The sequence below is a fragment of the Trachypithecus francoisi genome, unplaced genomic scaffold (genome assembly GCF_009764315.1).
Source record: "Trachypithecus francoisi isolate TF-2019V2 unplaced genomic scaffold, Tfra_2.0 Contig00141, whole genome shotgun sequence".
Classification (NCBI taxonomy): Eukaryota; Metazoa; Chordata; class Mammalia; order Primates; family Cercopithecidae; genus Trachypithecus; species Trachypithecus francoisi.
In genome coordinates, this window is record NW_022680489.1 from 153,145 (window position 1) to 174,555 (window position 21,411).

The 21,411-nt window shown below is 44.6% G+C and overlaps 1 protein-coding gene across 5 annotated transcripts; it reads left to right on the forward strand.

Annotated features, from left to right (window-relative positions):
* Positions 1-1,393: 1,393 nt before the first annotated feature.
* GOSR2 (golgi SNAP receptor complex member 2) lies at positions 1,394-19,524 on the forward strand. Of its 5 annotated transcripts, XM_033183957.1 has the most exons (7): positions 1,394-1,521; positions 8,364-8,428; positions 9,914-10,022; positions 10,878-11,010; positions 13,808-13,948; positions 17,340-17,445; positions 19,289-19,347. In XM_033183957.1, the coding sequence occupies exons 1-7, from the start codon at positions 1,493-1,495 to the stop codon at positions 19,345-19,347; spliced, it is 642 nt and encodes a 213-aa protein (XP_033039848.1). In that variant the 5' UTR covers positions 1,394-1,492. The 5 variants fall into 5 exon arrangements, with proteins under 5 accessions (XP_033039848.1, XP_033039680.1, XP_033039506.1 ...); XM_033183615.1 differs by lacking the exon at positions 19,289-19,347 and having other exon boundaries at positions 1,395-1,521; positions 17,340-17,736; XM_033183702.1 differs by lacking the exon at positions 19,289-19,347 and having other exon boundaries at positions 1,474-1,911; positions 17,340-17,736.
* Positions 19,525-21,411: the final 1,887 nt, after the last annotated feature.

Below are 21,411 nucleotides of genomic sequence, written 5' to 3' on the forward strand. Positions count from 1 at the left end.
AATAATGTAGCTTGAGAGTATGATTAGTCCTCCCAACAGACCATGAGAGATATGGGAGATTTTAGGGCTGTGTCTTGCTTGTGTTCCTATCGCCAGTATCTGCATTGTACATTGTAGATGCTCAACGATAGAATAAATGAAAAAAATAATTTCAGGAAAAGAATGTACATGGGTGGACAGTCTCTTGGGGCACAAAACTGGGTGGGATCCAGGATCCAGGAAAACAGAAGTATCAACTTGTCGGGAAAAAAAACGTCTCCTGCCTTGGGAAGAATAGCAGATAAGCTTGGAGGATGGAAATGGGATAGCCTATGTGGAGACACAGAAGTGTCCAAATCCCAGTTCCTGCTCAAATACCACCCCTTCATTAAGTCTTTCCTAAATGTCCTCCGGGAGACGACCCCCAGCTTAGCTCAATCTCTTTGGATTTTCTACCTTGCAGAATGTTTGTCTTGATAAATAAAATTCATAGAAAGCCATTGGCTTGGACTGAGCTCCACACTAGGCCCAACAGGCCAAACCAAAATAGTCACTCATGCTAACGTTCCAAACCACAAAGCCGAAATTAAGCTGTTCATCTGACCTTCAGAGAAATCAGAAGAGAGGGGAAATAGCCATATCCCCATGATAAAGGAAGTCCCTTTGCCTTAACCAATACAAGTAAAATAACTTTGAAACTTGTTGTTTCTGCTTTTTTTCAGCCCCTTTCTGTCTATGAAGACAATCTCCTCTGCTCAGCTCATCAGAATATTCATTCTATTTTATAGAATAAGGTGCTGCCCGGTGCTAGAATCGCAAATAACCAGTTAAGATCTATAACTACATTTCTTGTAATTTTGTCTTTTGACAGTACACATATCTTATTTCCTTTCCCAGACCAGAACCTCTCTGAGGGCAGGAGGAACCTGGTTTTCCCTGCTTCACATATGACACATAATAACCACTCATTCATTCAATGTAGGTTTACTGGATGGATAAATAGGAATGGGGGGAGATAGGCGGGAGAGTGAGTAGACAAATGCGAAACAGGAAAAGCTTGCGCCAGGAAAAACTGAAGAGCAAAATCTCCAGACCCCCGATTAAATGGTTTAAAGCGAAGCCAAGCAAGAACCTCCGGTCCACTCTGCAGCAGGGAAGAGCAGATGTCCGTTGCTCGCCTTCAACTTTGCTCTGAGGACCTCTCATGAGTATCCCGCGATTGTCCTTCCTAATGCCTGACTGAATCCTGAGGCTAGCTTTCAGCGAACATCTACACCTCCTTGCCCTTCACGTAAAGCCGAGCCTGTGATTACACTTATCCTTCCGTCGCCGGCCTCATTTCTCCTTCCCCTTCTCTCATCTCGCAACCACCGCTAGTAAGGCGCGCCTGCGGGCAGCCCTGGCCGGTAGGGGAGGGAGGGTCCTGCGACCGGAAACCGGAAACCGGAAGGGGGCCGTGAGGACGTGTTCAGAGGAAGCCAGAGGCTGAGCGGTGGCCGGCCCGGCCGGCGACATGGATCCCCTGTACCAGCAAACGCACAAGTGAGGGCCGGTTGGGGAGCGGGCAGGGGCTAGACGACGCTAGGCCAGATGAGGCTGGCTTCCGGGGCTGGGGCCTCGGACGTCCGCCAGGGTAGAGGCCGAGTTTTTCCGCCAGGGCACTGCTGGGGATGCCTCCGAAGTGCTTAATCCTTGGCGGGAGGCCCAGGTCAGACACAGACAGTGGGTTCAGCCTGGGGCCTGGAGACGTGGGGCCGATGACTCCTGGGGTCTGCAAGTCCGTGACTACCTGCTGGGTAGACTGGGTGAAGGGCACCTGCAGGTTATAAAACTTTGTCCAGCACTTGTCAACTCGGTGCTCCTGGTTGGTAGAGCTTGAGAGGAGACACGGCACCTGGCCGTAGGAGTGTACTGTTTAATTGGAGAGTCAAGGCACGTACGGGAAAGTATTTTCATTCTTATTCGATTTATACTAAAGACCACATTTTTATGGTACAAAGAAATTGCTGTCCACGTAGCATTCGCTATCATTACTTGTTAATAGTATTTGGTTACAGGTTATCGCTGAGAAAGTCAAATTTTAATTTAGCTTCTCATGACTTAAGTTCCTTGATAGTGTCCTTTATTCGCATCATCCTGCACTTTTGGAACTTGCTGAGATACGTAGTTGAATGTGGTAATGGAGGGCATACTTACCCTATTTTTGGGGGGAGGGGGCAGAATTTTATGATTTTTACCCTGTTTTGGGGGATGGAATTTTATGATTTTTATTTTTTATTGTAAAATATACACAACATAAGATTTACTGTTTTAACATTTTTTAAGTGTACAATTCAGTGACATTGGGTACGTACACAACTTACATCACTACGATCCATTTCCAAAACTTTTTCATCATCCCAAACAGTGTGCCTGTTAATCAGTAGCACCTCGTTTCTTCCTTCCAGAGCACCTAGTAACCTCTGTTTTACTTCACTCTATGAATTTACCTATTCTAGATACTTATAAGTGGAGTCATACAGAATGTGTCTTTGTATCAGGCTTATTTCACTTAATGTTTTCAGGGTTCATCTATATTTTAGCCTGTTATCAGAATTTCATTCCGTTTTATGGCTGAATAATATTCCGTTTTATGTATCTACCACATTTTGTTACCCACTCATCTGTTGATGGACACTTGGGTGTTTCCACCATTGGGCTGTTGAGAATAATACTGCTATGAACTCTGGTGTGGAAGTATCTGTTTTAGATCCTCTTCTCAGTTTATTGAGGTATATGCCTGTCCTATTGAGAACTGTCAAACTTATGCTGTAGTTTTATTGATTAAAACACTTAAACTCACACTCCCGAGGCCTGGAAATGAAATGCCCTGAAGCATTAGGAATAAGAGGGTGAAGATCCTCTTTCTCTTTCATTTTCTAAGTTTACAGGTTTCTTTTATTTTGGCGATGAAGTGTTTCATTTGTGTGGGTGAAAATACAGAACCTACTTTGTAATGACAGAATTTTCTTTTACACGGGGGAGCCCTATTCTCACATAAACATATAGGAAGGGACTTAAACTAGTCTGTGAGTAATTTAGAGAAAAAATGAAACGCAATTATGTTCATGTTACTAAGAAAGGGCAGATCTTTCACAATCCCGGGGCACAATGGGCATGGTAGTGCCTTGAAGTTAATCTGTTATATATGGTCTTATCTAGTTAATTAAAAGATGTTGCCAAGGAGGCCATGACCCATTTTATATTCAAGAATAATTTTGTTTAGAGAGTCTTAGACTACCTGTTTTCAGTGCAGCTAATCTCAGAGAAAACTGCATGGCTCAGAAGAGGAATTCTAAATGGTACTCCAAACAAGATGTGTGGAGTGTAGGTGAACTCTGTAGGCCTCCAACAGTGCACCCTTGAACTCTAGCAGCTTGCCAGTTTTTTCTGTTAAGGGCCAGATAGTAAATATTATAGGCTCTGTGGACTATACAGTCTCTATAGTGACTACTCTGCTGTTATATTGGGAAAACAGCCATAGACAATATGTAAACTAATTGATGTACCTGTGTTCCAGTACAATTTTATTTATCAAAACAAGCAGTGGGGCCAGCTTTGCCCCACAACTATTAGGCCCTCTGTTACCCCGACACTCATTAATTCATTGAATATTTATTGAGCACCTACTGTGTGCTATGCACCATTCTCCGTGCTGGCAGCACAGCCCTGCCCTTGAGGAGTTCACCTTCTTTTATGCTGCAGTATTTGTCTTTCCTTTCAAGTGGTGAACCAGGAGTGGGAGTTCTGGTTCTAGACCTCCTTACTTTGTTTTTCCTCATCTGTAGAATGATATAGTTTGGGCTGGTTAAACTGTAAGGCTCCTTTCAGTTCCATGATACAGAACTGGTGACTGAATGACTTTCACAGGAAACACGTGGAGTCCAGTGAGCACCAGCAATGAACTTTCGCAACTGCAGAAATTAGCAATTATAGCTGAGTTGACCCAACAGTAGCTGAACATACTAATTTTACTGGAACTTTGAACCCAGTTTGTGGTTATCTCTTGCCATGTCCCTGAATACACTGAATACATTGGAATTGGATTGACATTTTAAAGTTACTTGAAAACTCCTGAATCTACCTGAACAGCGAATGAATGAAAAAAGATGAAAAACAGAATAAACATATTACACTTAAATGTTTACTTTAGGTAAACTTTATAGAGGAGCTAATAGCCAAGCTTCTGTTTTTGAGATCCCAATGGTTGTAAAGGCGACCACATTTGTCCCCTATGTAGTCCAAGATAAAGTCCTGTCCTGGACGTTATCATATGTCCAGGAAACAAGAAGCACTACATTTAACAAGCTCCCCAGGTGGTTTTGATGAACAGGTGGGCTTAAGAACTGTTACCTTATCTCAAGACCGTGTTTTTCCTTGATAAATTTTGCCTTTTAATGAGCAAAATGTAAAGGCAAAGTGAGTGAAATGAAAATAACCAGATTGTTGCCATTACTTTTAAGTAAAGTTAACACCAAAGTTACATGATGCTGTATAGATTACATAGTGTTTTCATGTTCACAGTGGTCAGAGGCAGCCTGGATGTAAAGTGGATGTTATGGGGTGGTGGGGGGTGGTGAGTAGTTTCATGAACTTTTAAAAAACACTTCTATTAAAAAATTCTTCCTAGATCTTCTGTAAACCTTTTTAAAAGACAGCTAGAGTGACCCTGGCTTACTTGCTACTATTTCTCTGATTTGTTAAATTATCACCCAAGCCCACCATGGACCCCATGCTAGAGAGGGCATTCCTCATGGCCATTCTCCCAAGTCTTGCTTGTGTATCACCTGTTTCTTATTGACTTGCAGCATGTTGTGTTTTCAGAATTCCCAGTTTAGTTTGAGACAGATTTTGCGCTTGGCATATTAGTAGTTCCCACCTTGCCATTCATACTTGGCTTTGTTGTTTCACATTTATCTTTTCTTTTTTTTTTTTGAGGCGGAGTCTCGCTCTGTCGCCCGGACTGGAGTGCAGTGGCCAGATCTCAGCTCACTGCAAGCTCCGCCTCCCGGGTTTATGCCATTCTCCTGCCTCAGCCTCCTGAGTAGCTGGGACTACAGGCGCCCGCCACCTCGCCCGGCTAGTTTTTGTATTTTTAGTAGAGACGGGGTTTCACCGTGTTAGCCAGGATGGTCTCGATCTCCTGACCTCATGATCCGCCCGTCTCGGCCTCCCAAAGTGCTGGGATTACAGGCTTGAGCCACCGCGCCCTGCCACATTTATCTTTTCTTAGCATGAAATGTAGCGACTGGAATTGTATTATTAGCTACATCTTCTCTAATTGGTTCAAAGTAAATAGAGATTTGATGGGAAAAGTCAGTGGATTATGGGCCTGTACAAAAGTGCTTTGATGAACATCCCTGCCATTTACATCTCCTCAGGGTATCCCAGAAGCTGTCTAGGACACATTCCTCAAAGTGCTGGGTCATAGGATGGACACATGCTGTATTCTACTAGTTATTGTCAGAAAGCATTTAAAGTGTTTTACCAATTTATAATCCTACCAGCTGGGTATGAGAGTTCTAGTTTCCCTATTTCCTTATTAATGCATATGTTCCCAAACTTTAAAATATTTGTCAGTTTGATGGGCTAAAGAAATGTGATCTCATTGCTTTTCATTTGTGTTTTCCTAGTTGAGTGTCATTTTGTATATTGATTGACCATTTGGGTTTTCTTTCCTGTCATTTGCCCTTTCTTTTTTTTAAAAAAATGCCTTGTTTGACTTTTCCTATTGATTTGTAACAATTCTTTATTTTCTGCACATCAATCCTTTGTTATCTGCTGCAGATACTCTCCAGTCTGTGCTGTTCATGTATTTGTTTATTTTGTGGCTTTGGTGTACAGAAGTTTTTTGTTTTAATGTTGTCAGATGTATCTGTCTTTTTCTTTGTGGTTTGTGGGTTTTGTAGGGGCGGGTAATTTTTGGATTTTGTCTTATTTAAGAAATCCTTCTGTAACCCGAGGTCATTTATGCACGCCTGTATTTTCTTCAGAAAGTTTGAAAGCTCTGCTTTTTCCAGTTAGGTTTTAAGTGAGCTTGAGTTTATTTTTCTGTGTTACCCGAGGTGTCCTTTTTCTGTACGGATAACAAACCGGAGCTGTTGGCATTTATTGTAGTCCCTTCTTTCAAAAGCTCCCAAATACGTGGGGCTGTGTCTGGGCTCTTTCTTTCCTCCTGGGCCAGCGGTAGGGTTTGCCTTTCCTTGTCCATCTGTGCCTGCACTGCCGCCATCTTGTTTCCATTGTTACAGTCATAATGACTGGTTGGACAAGTCATTTCTCCCCCTCCTTCTTCAGAGTGGTCTTGGCTATTCTTTGCCTCCCCACTTTTTATTATGTCACTGTTCATGTTGATATTATGAACTTTCAGATTTTTCTATTAAATCAGCATTGAAAATTTACCTCACGGCCGGGCGCGGTGGCTCAAGCCTGTAATCCCAGCACTTTGGGAGGCCGAGACGGGCGGATCACGAGGTCAGGAGATCGAGACCATCCTGGCTAACACGGTGAAACCCCGTCTCTACTAAAAAAAAAATTACAAAAAACTAGCCGGGCGAGGTGGCGGGCGCCTGTGGTCCCAGCTACTCGGGAGGCTGGGGCAGGAGAATGGCGTAAACCCGGGAGGCGGAGCTTGCAGTGAGCTGAGATCCGGCCACTGCACTCCAGCCCGGGCGACAGAGCAAGACTCCGTCTCAAAAAAAAAAAAAACAAAAAACAAAACAAAAAAAAAAACAAAAAGAAAATTTACCTCACAGCTTGCGTCAGGACTTCCTTAGAGTCCTAATTCTCCTTTCATCCCCGTTACCCTCCGGTCCCCTATACCTGTTCCCTTGTTTGCCTTGCTTCAGATGTCGGCTACCTGAGGCTGCATTCCTGCATCAGCCCCGACACCTCCATACCCCCACATCATCCCAGAATATCCCGGACTTACTTTCCGGAAGCAACGGTCTGGTCTTGGACTCTAGCAGTGATTTCTAGTTGCTTCTCAGGGCCACAGGTCTTGCCTAGGAGCACCCTGGGGAGTCATTTCACAGCTCGCCCAGCTTCTTTTGGTGCCCGAAGGCGTGTCTGGAGGCCACAGGGAAGCCCTGGTAAAGACTGGGCACAAGCTGAAGCCGAAGTTGGGTGCCTGGCTGGCACTGGTAAATTTGGAGTCCTGGTTTGCAGTGCTCATGATGGAGACTGGTTGCTGACCTTTCCTCCAGCGTTGGGGATGATGTAAGAGTCCAGCAGGCTCCCTACATGTGGGCCCTAACCTGGGGAGACCTCCACTGTGAGCACAGGAAGTGGATGGTGGGGCCAGCATAAGCAGGATCCCAAGGACTGATCATGGAGGACCACTAGGAAGGGGGTCTTGAGGATGACCTTGGCCAGGCCCTGGAAAGCCTCCAGAGAGTGTTACCCAGATCCAGGGTACGGTGTTGCATTTCCAAATGAGATGGCAGTTCCTTCTTTCCTTGATATTGTCAGGGAAAGATGTTTACCAAACAGGAGGTCCCTATCTTTCAGGGTCTTCCTTTGACTGGTTTCCTCCAGTGAGTCACTTCACCATCCTCTTCCGCTGACCTGATTCTCTTTCAGGCAGCCCACCCTGCTTGTAATCCACATGTCTCGTATGAATTTTTGCATATCAATTTTCTCTATCTTCCTTCGCCAAATGATGTCTCCCTTCTTCACAGTGATGCTCAGAACTTTCTCAGTCCACAAAACTTACCTGGTTTCTTTTTCTCAGCCCCACCCCTCTGTCTGCTTGCCTGTGACACCACTGTGCAGAGCTACCCCTCTTTCTGTTTGTTTATACTTATGTGTATTGCTTTTCTCGTGAATATTCCCAGGGCTTGTTCATGCCTGTCCAGCCTGTCATTCCTAATTATGTTGTTTCTCAAGGACAAGGATTTTTTATCTCCCTTGCCCTTTGACTCTTCCTAGTACAGGCCAGTGCTTAGCACATTAGGTCATAGAACAGAAAGTAGGATTGGCTGGGTCCAGTTCGAGGTTTATCACTTGCTGTGTGACCTTGAACAAGTTACATAAGCTTTCTGGGCTTCAGTTTTATTTATAAAATGAGGATGATAATAGTACTTTCCTCATAGGGTTATTGACTTGGCAGAGTCTCTTGGATATGGTAAGCACCCATAATCTGCCTATCAGTGTTATTATTAGTAGTTAAGGTATTAGAAACCATGCCAAAACGTGGGACCTAAAGTGCCACATACAAATTTTACAGTTCAGTGATGCTGTCAATTTAGATCAGTTACATGTTGGCATCAGAAACGTTGTCTTTTCTGACTGAAGCGCTGTTGATTACTCCTGTCTCACTCATTTCCTCCCTCTTCCTTTGATAGGCAGGTCCACGAGATCCAGTCTCGCATGGGACGCCTGGAGACGGCAGACAAGCAGTCTGTGCAGAGTGAGTAATTAACTGTGGAGACCAGAGTCCTTTCTCTGATGACAGGGTGCTAATGGGCTGGGTTTCCTGACTGCACTCTGCCTCGGGGGCTTAATGATTCAGCGTGGAATGAGTTTTGTTGTTAGGGTGGACAGAAAAACCCTATGGCAAAATCACTGATTTCCCTCAGTGTGCCCTTTGGAATCCCACAAGTCTTATCCCCCATTACCCCTCCACTCAACCTGACATGGCCCTATGGGAATGGAAGCGCTTGCCTCCATCTGTCTTAATCTAATTACCTAGTCCTTAGAGGAATGTACTCCATAAAAATTCAGAGATGTTTAACTGGAATTGGCCATTTCTTCTGAGCTGAGAACTGTGGCTTTTTAGGAGGATTATTCAGAAACGAGCAGCAATATTAATTAGTTTAGTTCCCACAGCATGGTTTCTTTTGAGAAGCATGCTGGATTTTTGTTTTTTTATTTTTTTATTTTTTTTCTATTCTAAGGAAAGATCTTTTTTCTGAGTCAGTCATATGGACACCACCTGCGGGGGCTGCCTACCCACCCCACTGCTGGGCTCCCTCCGGACCCATTCCTCCTGTTCTCTCACATCTCCTTTCACAGCTTCAAAAGCAACTCTGTTCTTTTTTCTGTGCCCCACCTTGTTCTAATCTCAACTGTCTTTGTTTACTATGGGCACAAAGGCCTAGGAAGGGGCAGTGTCACTGCTGTCACTTCTTTATGGGGCAAGAAGCAGTCTGGATGCTTTCTTTTGTGCACAGTTTAGCTTTTTTGTTCATTGGACTTTGTTTGCCTTCTCAGCAATCTCATTACATGATTAGAAATGGAAAGAGGTCATTTAGACTGTCTTATCGAAAGGGATAAGGAAAATGACCGTATTTATCATATCTCTTTACCTCTGTGGATTCTTTCCTGGGCCTTTCCTATTGATATTTGGTCTATTTTGGGGACATCAACATTGCTCAGCCCACCCATTCTTACAGAAAGCCTTAAGGGAGCTCTCCTCTGTATGTTTCACATACTAATCTTCCCCTTCCTTTATGCTTTTTTTTTTAATTAAAAAAAAAACTTATTATTATAGGGAATTCAATTGGCAGTCTTTTTACTAGGTATTTATAATCCACGTCTGAGAAATCCAAAGGAAAAGAGACCTATATCAGAAAATTTAGCTTAAAGTATTTATTTGTACAACCTTTGCATGTTTATTTTCTAAAGGTAGGAAATTTATTTCTACAGATTTACCTTCAGCTTTTTAAAAAAATTGGCATTGTTGTGTCATTAACAACTATATACATGTACTTTTTTCAAAACAACATTTACGGCATAAGTTGAATTTTTTCTGTTATTCATTAGTGTATACATTTTTCTCCTTTTGAAATATGTAGTTCTAGTTTATTGGATATTGAAAAAAAATCTGTAATTTATTCTAATTTAAGTTCACTATCTCTTTTCCAGCAATTATTCTTTTTTCTTTTTTGTACAGTAGTAGAAAACGAAATCCAAGCAAGCATAGACCAGATATTCAGCCGTCTAGAACGTCTGGAGATTTTGTCCAGCAAGGAACCCCCTAACAAAAGGCAAAATGCCAAACTGTAAGTGCTGACCTCTGGCATGGCACTGCTACTTCAGGCCCGGCAAGACAGGCTTTTCTCCTGCGGGGGAGGCGATAGAATATTCTGAAAACCCACGTACATGTTGAAAAACTACGACTACGCAAAGAAAAAGCCCCCCCAAAGGGCACAATTGTATCTGAGTGATGCGCCTCAAAATAAATAGCCGGTGAGGTTTGTAACTCAGAAACCTTGTGACCCCTTTGGTGTCATTTTGAAATTTTGCCTCCAGTTCTGTTTTTCTGACTAGACCCATAGCCACTTGAAGCCTAATGTTGCCATGGAGTTTTGTTCTGCTCTTTGGTTCCTGCTGGGTTTTTCTTGGGTTGAAATGAAAAATCACTTGAATCAGTCCACCCATAATGAAATGCTGATCTAATGTTTGATACTCCACCATGAAATTAAAATGAAACCACCCTCGCTACTCCACCCCCAGTGCCTGTTTCCAAAAGTTTTATGAAACTTTGTGGATGCTTTACCTCAAAGATGCCCTTGGGCTTCTTCCAGGAGAGCGATATAATCCATAGAAGGTCAAGAAGAGGTCAGCGAGCCTGCTTCCTGTCCCCTCTTCCCTGTCACGCATCCAGAATCAGAGAGCAACAGATTCTGAAGTAAAGCTGCCAGAAACTTGTGTGCTACCATCTCGCTTTAACCACACGTTACTTCTTTACTTTCAACATCATTGATCAAAATCAGATCTTGTGGTGGTGGGGTATAGCGTGGGGTGGTATAGGGAGAAGTAAGGAAATGCCATCTTTCCTGAATACAAAGCCTGGCCCGCTCAGACTCTGCTGCCCTGAGTTCCTGGAATTTAATCTCTCTCTCCATCAATTCCAGTCGGGTCGACCAGTTAAAGTATGATGTCCAGCACCTGCAGACTGCGCTCAGAAACTTCCAGCATCGGCGCCATGCAAGGGAGCAGCAGGAGAGACAGCGAGAAGAGCTTCTGTCTCGAACCTTCACCACTAACGTAAGCCAGGCCTGCGGTGAGGGTCGGCCTGCATTTGACAGATTGTGGGGGCTGGTGTTCAGATCTCTGAACGCCATCTGTTTTGGGGAGTGTCTGAAGAAGACTGATGATGAGGAAACCAACTGGAAATGACGGGAACTTTGTGCATTGCCACAGAGGCTAGACCTTGACAGAGAATCCCTTTTTCTAAGACAAAAACTTGAAGCAGTTAAATTGAAGGGGAATAAGCAGAGGTGAAAATTACCTGGTTGGACTGGTCTGAGACAGAAAGGTGGAAGTTCACATAGTGGAAACGTTTTTCTGATCAGATAGAGACAGGTGATTAGAACCTAGGCCATTTGTAGAGAAGGCAGCATTTCAAAGCTGCCTGCGGGCAGTTGCCGTTATGCCGAGTATGTGTGTGGTTCCAGTGTCAGGTGCATTAAAATGTTTTTGCCCCTAGTCTGAGCAGCAATTTGGAGGAATTTGTTAACAGATGTGTAGGGCTAGATGGACTGCTTGCCTGAGTCTGTCTGAAAGTGTGTTGGTGTGCACGTTTGATTTCTCAGAACCCATTGTCCCTGCCCTTTAGTCTTAACCAGATCGTTTCCTGCACATGGCTGTAGAACATACTGGCCTTTTCTGTGTCCTGCATAATATATTCCACTAAGTGAAGTGTGCTTTGGCTTTTTGTATTTTGTTTTTTACAGAGGATTATTTTCTAAAGAGATGTTAGCTTTCTAAGCCTGTTGTTAAAATTCACATCATTTCCTGCTTTGTAGATGTTTAACCCTCAATGCTGCATCCTTGCTTTGCAATAAATTTCCCCAAGTGCTTCAGGCTGTGCCAACGTTGTTTTTGCTTCCCCAGACTAACCAGTCAAGTCACAGTATTTAACAGTTCAAAAATGTAATGAACTATAAGACACACTAAAAGATGTTTGGATTTTAGATCATTAATACTGTAGTATTCAGGCCTTTTTTAGACCAAGGATGATCGCTTAGGATTATTTTGTTTTTTGCCAGCCTGGTGTGATGCTGTGCATACAGTCAGTTCTTAATAAACATTGACTTGCCAGATGAAACTTCTTCCTGGTCATTCTACCATCTGGAGCTATAATACATTTTTCTGAGAAATAATGGCCCATCAGCCATACTGTTTTAGATGGGAGGGTAAGAAAGATTTGTATGTAAATGGCATTTCGTGTTTGTCAAATCACTGAAGAGAAGTCTCTAACTGAGTCTTTCAAACACCAGCGTCTTTTGACGCACTAGGCATTAGCTGTATGCAGAACACTGATTAATTTAGGCACAAGGAGTAAAGCACATGATGAAATTAAAAGACCTGACGCCTACCTGTGAGGACCTCCCCTGTTAGCAGGGGCAGTTGAAAACGCACATGTGCAAAATGATTCCAAATCTGAGCAGCAAAGAAACAGTGGCATAACTTTTTTTTTTTTCTGACAATTGAAACTGGGATTTAGGTGGTAAAAACAGCACTAGTAGAACGGGGCACAATGGCACACGCCTGTGATCCCAGCACTTTGGGAGACCAAGGCAGCAGATTGTTCAGGAGTTTACCATCCTGGGTGACATGGTCAGACCTTGTCTCTACAGGAAGTATAAAAATTAGCCGGGCATGGTGGCATGAGCCTGTGGTACCAGCTACTCGGGAGGCTGAGGTGAGAGGATCACTTAAGCCCGGTAGGTTAAGGCTGCGCTGTATCTTGGGTGACAGGGTGAGCCCTTATCTCAAAAAAAACATGAAACAAACCCCAGCACTACTTGGCAGGAGAGTTTGTGATTGGCAGAAAAGAGAAGGGAACACTCTCACAACTGGTAAGGACTTGGCTCCTGTCTATAGTCCACTTTCAGTGCAAAAGTAGAGCCACCAGGATGGATGTTGGTGTTTCTCTCTACAGTATGGGTAACAGGGCGGGCCGTGCGCTCAGTACCCAGATTTCCACCTCCACTGGACTTCTTACCAGCTGTGTGATCTTGGACAAGTTATTCTACCTTTCTGGGCATTTTCTCATCTATAAAATGGGGAGGCCTACGGACAGATTGCTTGAGTGAAGGAGTTCGAGACCAGCCGGAGCAACATGGTAAAACCCTGTCTCTACCAAAAATATTAAAAAAAAAAAAAAGAAAGAAAGAAAAAACTGGGCATGGTAGCATGCACCTGTGGTCCCACTACTCAGAAGGCTGAGGTGGGAGAATCACTGAGTCCAGGAGACTAAGATTGTAGTGAGCTGAGATCGCACCACTGTACTCCACCCTGCGTGACAGAGGGAGACCCTGTCTCAAAAAATATGTATATATATAGAAAATGCAGAAGCACAGCCTCCTCTATCCTTAGTTAATCCTCAGTCTACTTGGAGAGGTAAACTATAGATAAAATAGCTAAAGGACACAAGCAAACATTTAACATTGCATTAAGGGGAAGCCAAGGAAAGGAACATTTGGGACAAGCTAGGTTAGTAGTCAGAGAAAGCCTTTAGGAGACACCCAATGAGGTCTTGAAGGAATAGCTTTTCCTAAGAGGAGACAGTGATACAGAGACCAGGATCGTTGGAATTAATGTTATTTGTGGAGTGGAACTCATTTGGAGAGTGACAGATCTGAGGAAGTTCCTCTTCTGTGTGGACAGAGGCCACCCCAGGCCTTTGCTTGGCTTTTTATTATCCGTTAGGGTCCGCTGATGCTTGCGCCAGCCCCTCTGGCTGTTCTGGCTTGGCCTTGGCCAAAAGACAGAGCAGTCAGACCCCAGGAGCTGACTGACAAGTAAAGTTAATCAAGTGCCTGTGTTTCTTTCACAGGACTCTGACACCACCATACCAATGGATGAATCACTGCAGTTTAACTCCTCCCTCCAGAAAGTTCACCACGGCATGGATGACCTCATTTTAGATGGGCACAATATTTTAGATGGACTGAGGACCCAGAGACTGACCTTGAAGGTGGGGTCCCTGCTGGGGGACAGGGAGAAGGCCTCTTGTTTTAGCCTCATCCAATAGTTTAGTAACTGTGTTTATATTTTGATTACGTGTCCTCAAAATTGTAATATTTTGATGACAAGACAGAGCACTTGCATTTGGGATCCTTTCTGTTGGAGTTGAGTTACTGTGAGCCTGAAAGTACCCAGTTCCTTTGCCAGTGCTTGAAACAAACCATGAAGTGGCCTGTCTTATTATCCAGGTCTTTTCCCATTTACTGAACTTACCATGAAAGTGAGTCCAATCACAGGCTGAGAAATTGTGTTACAGAATCTACTCTTGGAAGAATGAAGATGTGGCTGTCCTTTGGTACCTCACTTTAAGGTGGCTTTCCCTTAGGACCCCTACTGTGGACTGCCCTATAACTAAAACCTTTTGTATTTCAGTAACTGAATCCCCACCGTGCAGTGTTAGGGCTGCCTGGTTGTTTGCAGTAGATTAGAGCTTTAGAAGCTTCTAGAGCTTCTAAAACCCATGCTGGTGATCCCAGCGACTCTTCACTCCCTAGCCTCAAGTCTTCCTAGAAGCCCTGACCAGTTGGCACTGCTGAGACTCCAGTCCTGGGAGTGGTTTACAGAAACATTACACAGACTCTGATGTCAGTCATGATGTTTCAGCCTCTGCCCTTTTCCTGTATCAACCCTGATGGATAATAGGGCGTAGGTTCTGTGTGTTATCAGGGTGTGGTCCCCTGTGAATGAAGCACTCCCAGCCACTGAGCTGTGAGAAACAGTCACTCGGAAGTGTGAGCTTTATCTTAGTTTTTGTTGGACCACGTTGAGCCTGTCAGCTCCACGGGACTTCAGTGCGTTTCTGAACAGTCCCTGCCATCTCTACGGGGGAGTGGGTCAGGCAAGCTGCAAGTGACACTCGCCTCCTGCTGACAGTTGCAGTGTCTCAGATGGCCTGGAAGGGTGGTCTCCAACAGCCTGCTGGGCGCTCCCCTTTCATGAGAGCCACCTGTGGTGATCTGAACTGATATGTGTTGATTAGTCTGCCCTTTCTTTAGAAAACTGCTACTCTCCTTTTCATATCTCAGAAAAACAGTAGAGACCTTTTAGGACCAAACTCCATGTCACATGATGAAGAGCCAGTGGGGGTTAGAGCTTCCTGTTAAGGCACATGCAGCTTCCCACTGCAGTCTGGCAGCACTGGGGCGTCTGCACACCTCCTGCCACCCACACTGATAGCAGAGGGGAAGCCTGTGAGGTGGCTGGGGGTTGAGACTTGAGGTTTCTCATCACTTTCCTCTGCACACCTGTGGCAGCCTGGTGTTTGTCTCTTGATTCCCTTCACCCACTTCCCACCCTACCTCTGTCAGGGATTTTCCACCTACGCCATTTGAAAGGAACATAGGAGAGGGCATGAAGGGGCTAGGCCGAAGCACTCTGAAGACTGGGGCCAATTTGTGGCTGAAAATGAATACATGTTTTGAAATTTATGGTCATTTTCAAGTGATTTAGAAGGTTGATCCTTAGTCTCATACGGTGATGAAATCATCTGTGTGTTCAGAGCTAAGCAGGACTTTAGCAAGAGTCTGATTGTATTCTCTCTTGGGAAAAAAATACGTTTCTCTGATCTCTGAAGGCAGTGAAGTTTGACTTGTAATTTCTCTGGCTGAGGCTTGTTAATTGCTGTCTGGGCAGAATGTAGATTTTGGATTCCTGTCCATGATGCCTAATGTTGATCTCACTTTCTTTGCTTCTCTCAGTTGCTCATTAATGTGTATTTATTAAAAAAAAAAAAAAAAAAGATATGGGGCAGGAGGTTAGATGCCATTCATACAAGTTGCAGTGGGTGATGTGTGCTGAGTGACTTGGGGTCTGCCCTGGCATTCACTTATACTTGTTACATACTAAGAAACTGAATGTGCTTTAAGCTGAAAATTAGAAAGCAGTAGGGAAGGACAGGCTGGATGGTTTGGGTTGTTGGTTTAGGAATAAAATGCCCTTTTGTTTTGGTGGTGGGTGATGCCATTTATAGAAGGGTTTTAGGTCATTGTGTTGGTGTCTTTCTGTCTTTCCCACTTGAGACCCTCTTGTAAATATGGACTTGACCCACCCATTGTACTCAGAAGAAACCTCAAAGATTCTCCTCTACAAAGTAAATGGGTTGGTGTCAAGGATTATTGGAACTAGAGAGCCGAGGACAAGTTTTTTGATGTTGCCTTCTTTTTTTAGTATAAAATATACTAATTTTAAGTATTTTTGTTGAGATATAATTTACAGACAGTAAGGTGTACAGATCATATTTTTACAGTTCAGTGAATTTGGGCAAATGTATCAACCTTTGTAACTCACACTCCCATCAAGGCCTGGACCATTTTCATCACCTCTGAAAGATCCCTCGGACCCCTTCCCAGTCAGTTGACCCCTCTGCCCCAGGCAACCACTGTTGTGATTTATTTCACCATAGATGAGGTGTGCTTGTTATTGAACTTCATGTAAAGGTATTCATACTACTATTTTCTGTGTGGCTTCTTCCTCCCGGTTATGTTTCAAGGTTCATTCACATTGTTACCTATTTAATTCCATGTTGCTAGTCAGGTACTTTTTATTGCAAAACAGTATTTCATTGGTGCAGGTATACCATAATTTGTTCATTCATCTTGTGATTAATGACACCATTGTTTTCAGTCTGTATTTATTTATGTATTTTTTTGAGACAGGGCCTCGCTCTGCTACCCAAGCTGGAGTGCAGTGGTGTGATCTTGGCTTACTGCAGCCTCGAACTCCTGGGCTCAAGTGATTCTGTCACCTTAGCCTCCCAAGTAGCTAGAGCCACAGGTGCATACCACCTTACCTGGATAACTTGTTTTTTGTAGAGAAAGCGTCTTCACTGCATGCCCAGGCTGATCTCGAACTCCTGGCCTCAAGCAATCCTCCTACCCACCCCTCCCAAAGTGCTGGGGTTATAGGGATGAGTCTGTTTGCAGTTTTTAGATATTCTCCTATGTTTTTTTCTAGAAGCTTTAATTGTGGCTTTAGCTTTTATGTTTAATTCTATGACCCATCTCAAATTAATTTTTATATATAATGTGAATTGAGTTCAGTTTTTACACACATATCTATAAGAGAGAGACATATATATAAAATACATATCTATGATATTACATAGCCAGTCATTCCAGCACCATTTGTGGAAAAGCCTTTTCTTTCCACTTTGCTTTGCTCTGGTACCTTGATCAGAAATCAGTCGACCACATGAGAGTGGCTCTATTTCTGGCTGATACTGCTTTCTGTGTATTCTGGGCATGCAAGAGAATGTTGGCAGAGCTCCATCTCCTGATGGCATTCCCCCACCCTTGGTAAAGCGACTTGATGTTTGTTTTTTTTTCTCTTCTCTTCTGCCCCAGGGGACTCAGAAGAAGATCCTTGACATTGCCAACATGCTGGGCTTGTCCAACACAGTGATGCGGCTCATCGAGAAGCGGGCTTTCCAGGACAAGTACTTTATGATTGGCGGGATGCTGCTGACCTGTGTGGTCATGTTCCTCGTGGTGCAGTACCTGACGTGAGCCAGCCACACTCAGTGGCTGAACAGCATTCCCACGGCCTGCAAGCGTGTATGCGTGAAAGAGAGAGGGGGGCCCAGAGGCCACCTTTTGAAATGTGTGCCTGTCTGAACTGTGAAGACACTTGGGGATGATTGTGATCTAATTTCCAACCTGCTCTGTTTTCTGTGACATCTTGGAGGGGGAGCTAGTGCCACCACCATACGCGGTGCTTAGGAAATGAAAGAAGTCCCAGGTCTGTCTCTCTCACTCTCGCTGTCACTGGGGGAGGGAAAGAATGGCTTTGGTGGCTTTGTTCACACAACTGATGCATGCCCTGGGAAGGTGTCCACAGTGAGCCCTGCGTGCAGGACTGTCCACACGGTTCACACCTTGTCATCATCTGGCCTTTCTGGCTCCTGATAGGCTGGAGCAAAAGTGAAAAGGAGAGGAAAGAAGCCTCCTTTTCTCACATGTAGTCGATCTCACAGTAGGTCGATTCACGTGCTCCTGGCCACCTCCCCCATACTCCAGTGACATGTAGATGACTAACTGTCAATACTTGACACCCTTCCCTGGAAGCAGCTACCTAGGGGAAACAAGATGCTGTTGCCGATAACAAGATTTTCCACACTGCAGTTGGGTGTTTCTCCTTTCTGAAGTGAGGCCAGTGTGATTCCCTGGCAGTGTTCAGTCTTGACCCTAGTCACTGATTTTTTCTAGTTGTTAATAGAGTGGTTGGCTTTTAAGGTTCAGAGACTGGGGCTTGGCACCTGTGCCCAGGCCTTGTGGGCCTTTGCCTCTTAGAAAGTAGCTGTAGGCAAAGATTTGTGATTTTCCAGTTACAGTCTCAGCTCTAGTTTTAGTATCTCTAATTCTTTGGTTCCCTTCTCTTCCCTGAAATATATTAGCACCTGCCAGCCAGGCCCCCATTTTGCCCAGCCAGTGTGGGCAGATGCCACCGTGGAGACATCTGTAGTGTTTATCCTTGTAACACTCTGTTTTCAGGGAGTACAATCTTTTTCCTTCTCTGACCAGCCCTGGATTCAGGCTGTACTAATGCCAGCTGTCTTGTGGAATTTAGTATAAAGCCAGTCTGTCTTGAAGTCTGTCTAACGTGATTAATCACTGAAAGTCCCAAAAAGACCTAGTTAGTGTATTTTCTCATTTACCACAGGCCTTGCCAACCCTACCAGCTCTGGGCACAGTAGCTTCATGGCAAGACATAAAATGACACTCAAAATCCTTCAGAACTGGAAACCTGCTCGGTATTAACCCCACCTTTGGTTGTCCTGCCCCACCTGCTCTGTTAGTTTCTTGTTGCTTGAACTGTCTTCTGTCTTATTTCCCTTCCTTTCTGTGTTCCTCTTCACCTCCCTTGTTCCCCTTCCTCCCGCTCTGTAGTCATGTTGGTCTTTTCAGGCACGTCTGTGGTATATAGCTCCCCTTTGGTAAGTTTTCTTAATTGTCACAGATTAACTGAGGTTCCTGGATGGTGATTTCACACTTTTGGTTGGATGAAATCTCCATTATTCCTACCCCTCTGGGCCAGACGGCCCTAGCTTTCCAAGGAAGGAGGGATCTGTGACTCCTAAAATGGGTTGGGGCCCTGCCAGAGTTCAAGCAGTGACTGGAGGGTGGACTGAGGCGTTGCGGCATCTTTAGACCTATATCTGTCTAACCCTGGGGATTCACGTTGACATTTCCATTACACCCAGCACCGCTGCGGTGCCAGGGACCTAGCACGGGGCTCTTGGTAATCCATAAAATGGATTCTGAGACTACGACAGCATGGCTGTCCTGTCCCCCAGGCACCCAAGGATCCTGCCAGACAGCACGCTTTGGAGGAAGGTCTGCAGGGAGCAGCTGAGCCATTTGTTCTTGAACTCTGGGAAGCACAAGTCCCCACACCCATCATGCGTGGACCGATAGGATGTCTTTTCATGGTGTGCACCAATGCTTTCCACATTTGACTAGTTGGCTTTGATGAACTCTCATGCACCTTCAGAGCCAGTTCTCTCTAGTTTGGAATAAAAATTGCAGAGGTAGTTTCTTTACCACCTGGAGCTGGTGGACAGCAGCCAGTGTGTCTGGACATCCAGGAGCGTTGAGACTGCATGTTGTCACATGACCACTTTTCTTCACACATCTGCTTTTGGTGCCTGGTGAAAAATAGACCTTGGCCTAACAATGTGACTGTCTCTGCCACCTCAGAGTGTAGGGATGGGTCCAGGCCAGTGAAGGAGCACCCTCTAGTGGAGGCGGGGGTGAATTCTTATGTCGAGCCGATGCAAGAAACTCCAGTAGCCAGCGAGTTTGGTGTGCCTCTTGTGATTTAAAACAGTTGGGTTATCAAGAGGAACTTGGGATCTCTTTGTTACGTGGACATTTACTTCAGGGGGGACCGTTGTAAATTACGTGGACATTTACTTCAGGGGGGACCGTTGTAAGAAAAGCCAAACTCCAAGATCAAGTAAGTTAGGTGAGTCTTAATTTTTTAGATTTCACTGAGGAGTTCTGTCCACCCTTTGCCCTAATGAATTTGAATGGGTTTGATTTGCGAATTTGGATTTAGACCCATTGTTTTTTGAAGCACATCAGCTGAATAAAGTTGAGGTTTATTTTATTTAGAAAATCACATTTTGTAATGGAATTTGATACTCATTTTTATAACTAATGGCCCCGCCTTTTTTATGTTTCTAGACCAGAGATTCTCAAACACTACTCCATGGCCAGCGGCTGGGCTGGCTGCTTCAGAAGCAGTGGGGAAACTTTTTAAAATTACATATTCCTGGGGCCTACCCCAGATCTGAATTAGAACCTTTTTTAAGTCTCTAAGGTGATTTTACTTATTATTATTATATTTTGAGACAGAGCCTCGCTCTGTTGTCCAGGCTGGAGTGCAGTGGCGCAATCTTGGCTCAGTGCGACCTCTGCCTCCCGGGTTCAAGTGATCCTCGTGCCTCAGCCTCCTGAGTAGGTGGAACTGCAAGCGTGCGCCACCATGCCTGGCTAATTTTTTTTTTTTTTTGTATTTTTAGTAGAGATGGGGTTTTACTGTGTTTACCAGATTGGTCTTAAACTCCTGGCCTCGAGTGATCGGCCCGCTTCGACCTCCCAGAGTTCTGAGGTTACAGGTATTAGCCACCGTACCCGGCCTCTAAGGTGATTCTGATGTGTGTCTTTTGGAACCACTGTCTCCTAGACGGAAAGCTTCTGTCTTAAAGATGATCACATTTGAAAGAACACGGTGAACTGGCTCAGCGTACACTGTGTAAAGAGCAAAACTTGTCAAGTCCAAAATAAATTCTTTTTTTTTTTTTTGAGACGGAGTCTTGCTCTTTCGTCCGGGCTGGAGTGCAGTGGCCGCATCTCAGCTCACTGCAAGCTCCGCCTCCCGGGTTCACGCCATTCTCCTGCCTCAGCCTCCCGAGTAGCTGGGACTACAGGCGCCCGCCTCGTCGCCCGGCTAGTTTTTTGTATTTTTAAGTAGAGACGGGGTTTCACCGTATTAGCCAGGATGGTCTCCATCTCCTGACCTCGTGATCCACCCGTCTCGGCCTCCCAAAGTGCTGGGATTACAGGCTTGAGCCACCGCGCCCGGCCAAGTCCAAAATAAATTCTTATTGTTTATATCCTACCTTAATCCAAAAAGATTTGAGGAGACTTTGAGGAAATAACTGGAACAATGAGATACAAAGAATGAGGCACAAGAACAAATCAAGTCGGTGTAGAATGTCAACACCAGGAAAAGGAACTCAGACGTTCTAATGCCCTAAGAAATGTTCTGGGGAACCCCTAATTTGACTACTGTCTCAGCATGGGGGCGGGGGTGACATTTGCTCAAGGGAAAGCCCAGGTGCTTCATAAACAGCTTGCCTGTAGGCCTTACCGGAAGTCAGACGGGGTTTTTCCTGGCCCCATCCCTGCCAAT

Excerpts from the sequence above, each read along its gene's own strand:
- GOSR2 (XM_033183957.1), top strand. The coding sequence starts at position 1,493 with ATGGATCCCCTGTACCAGCAAACGCACAA. Across the intron at positions 8,429-9,913 it reads AGACAAGCAGTCTGTGCAGA|TAGTAGAAAACGAAATCCAA; the intron begins GTGAGTAATTAA and ends TTTTTTGTACAG. Across the intron at positions 17,446-19,288 it reads GGACAAGTACTTTATGATTG|GCACCCAAGGATCCTGCCAG; the intron begins GCGGGATGCTGC and ends CCTGTCCCCCAG.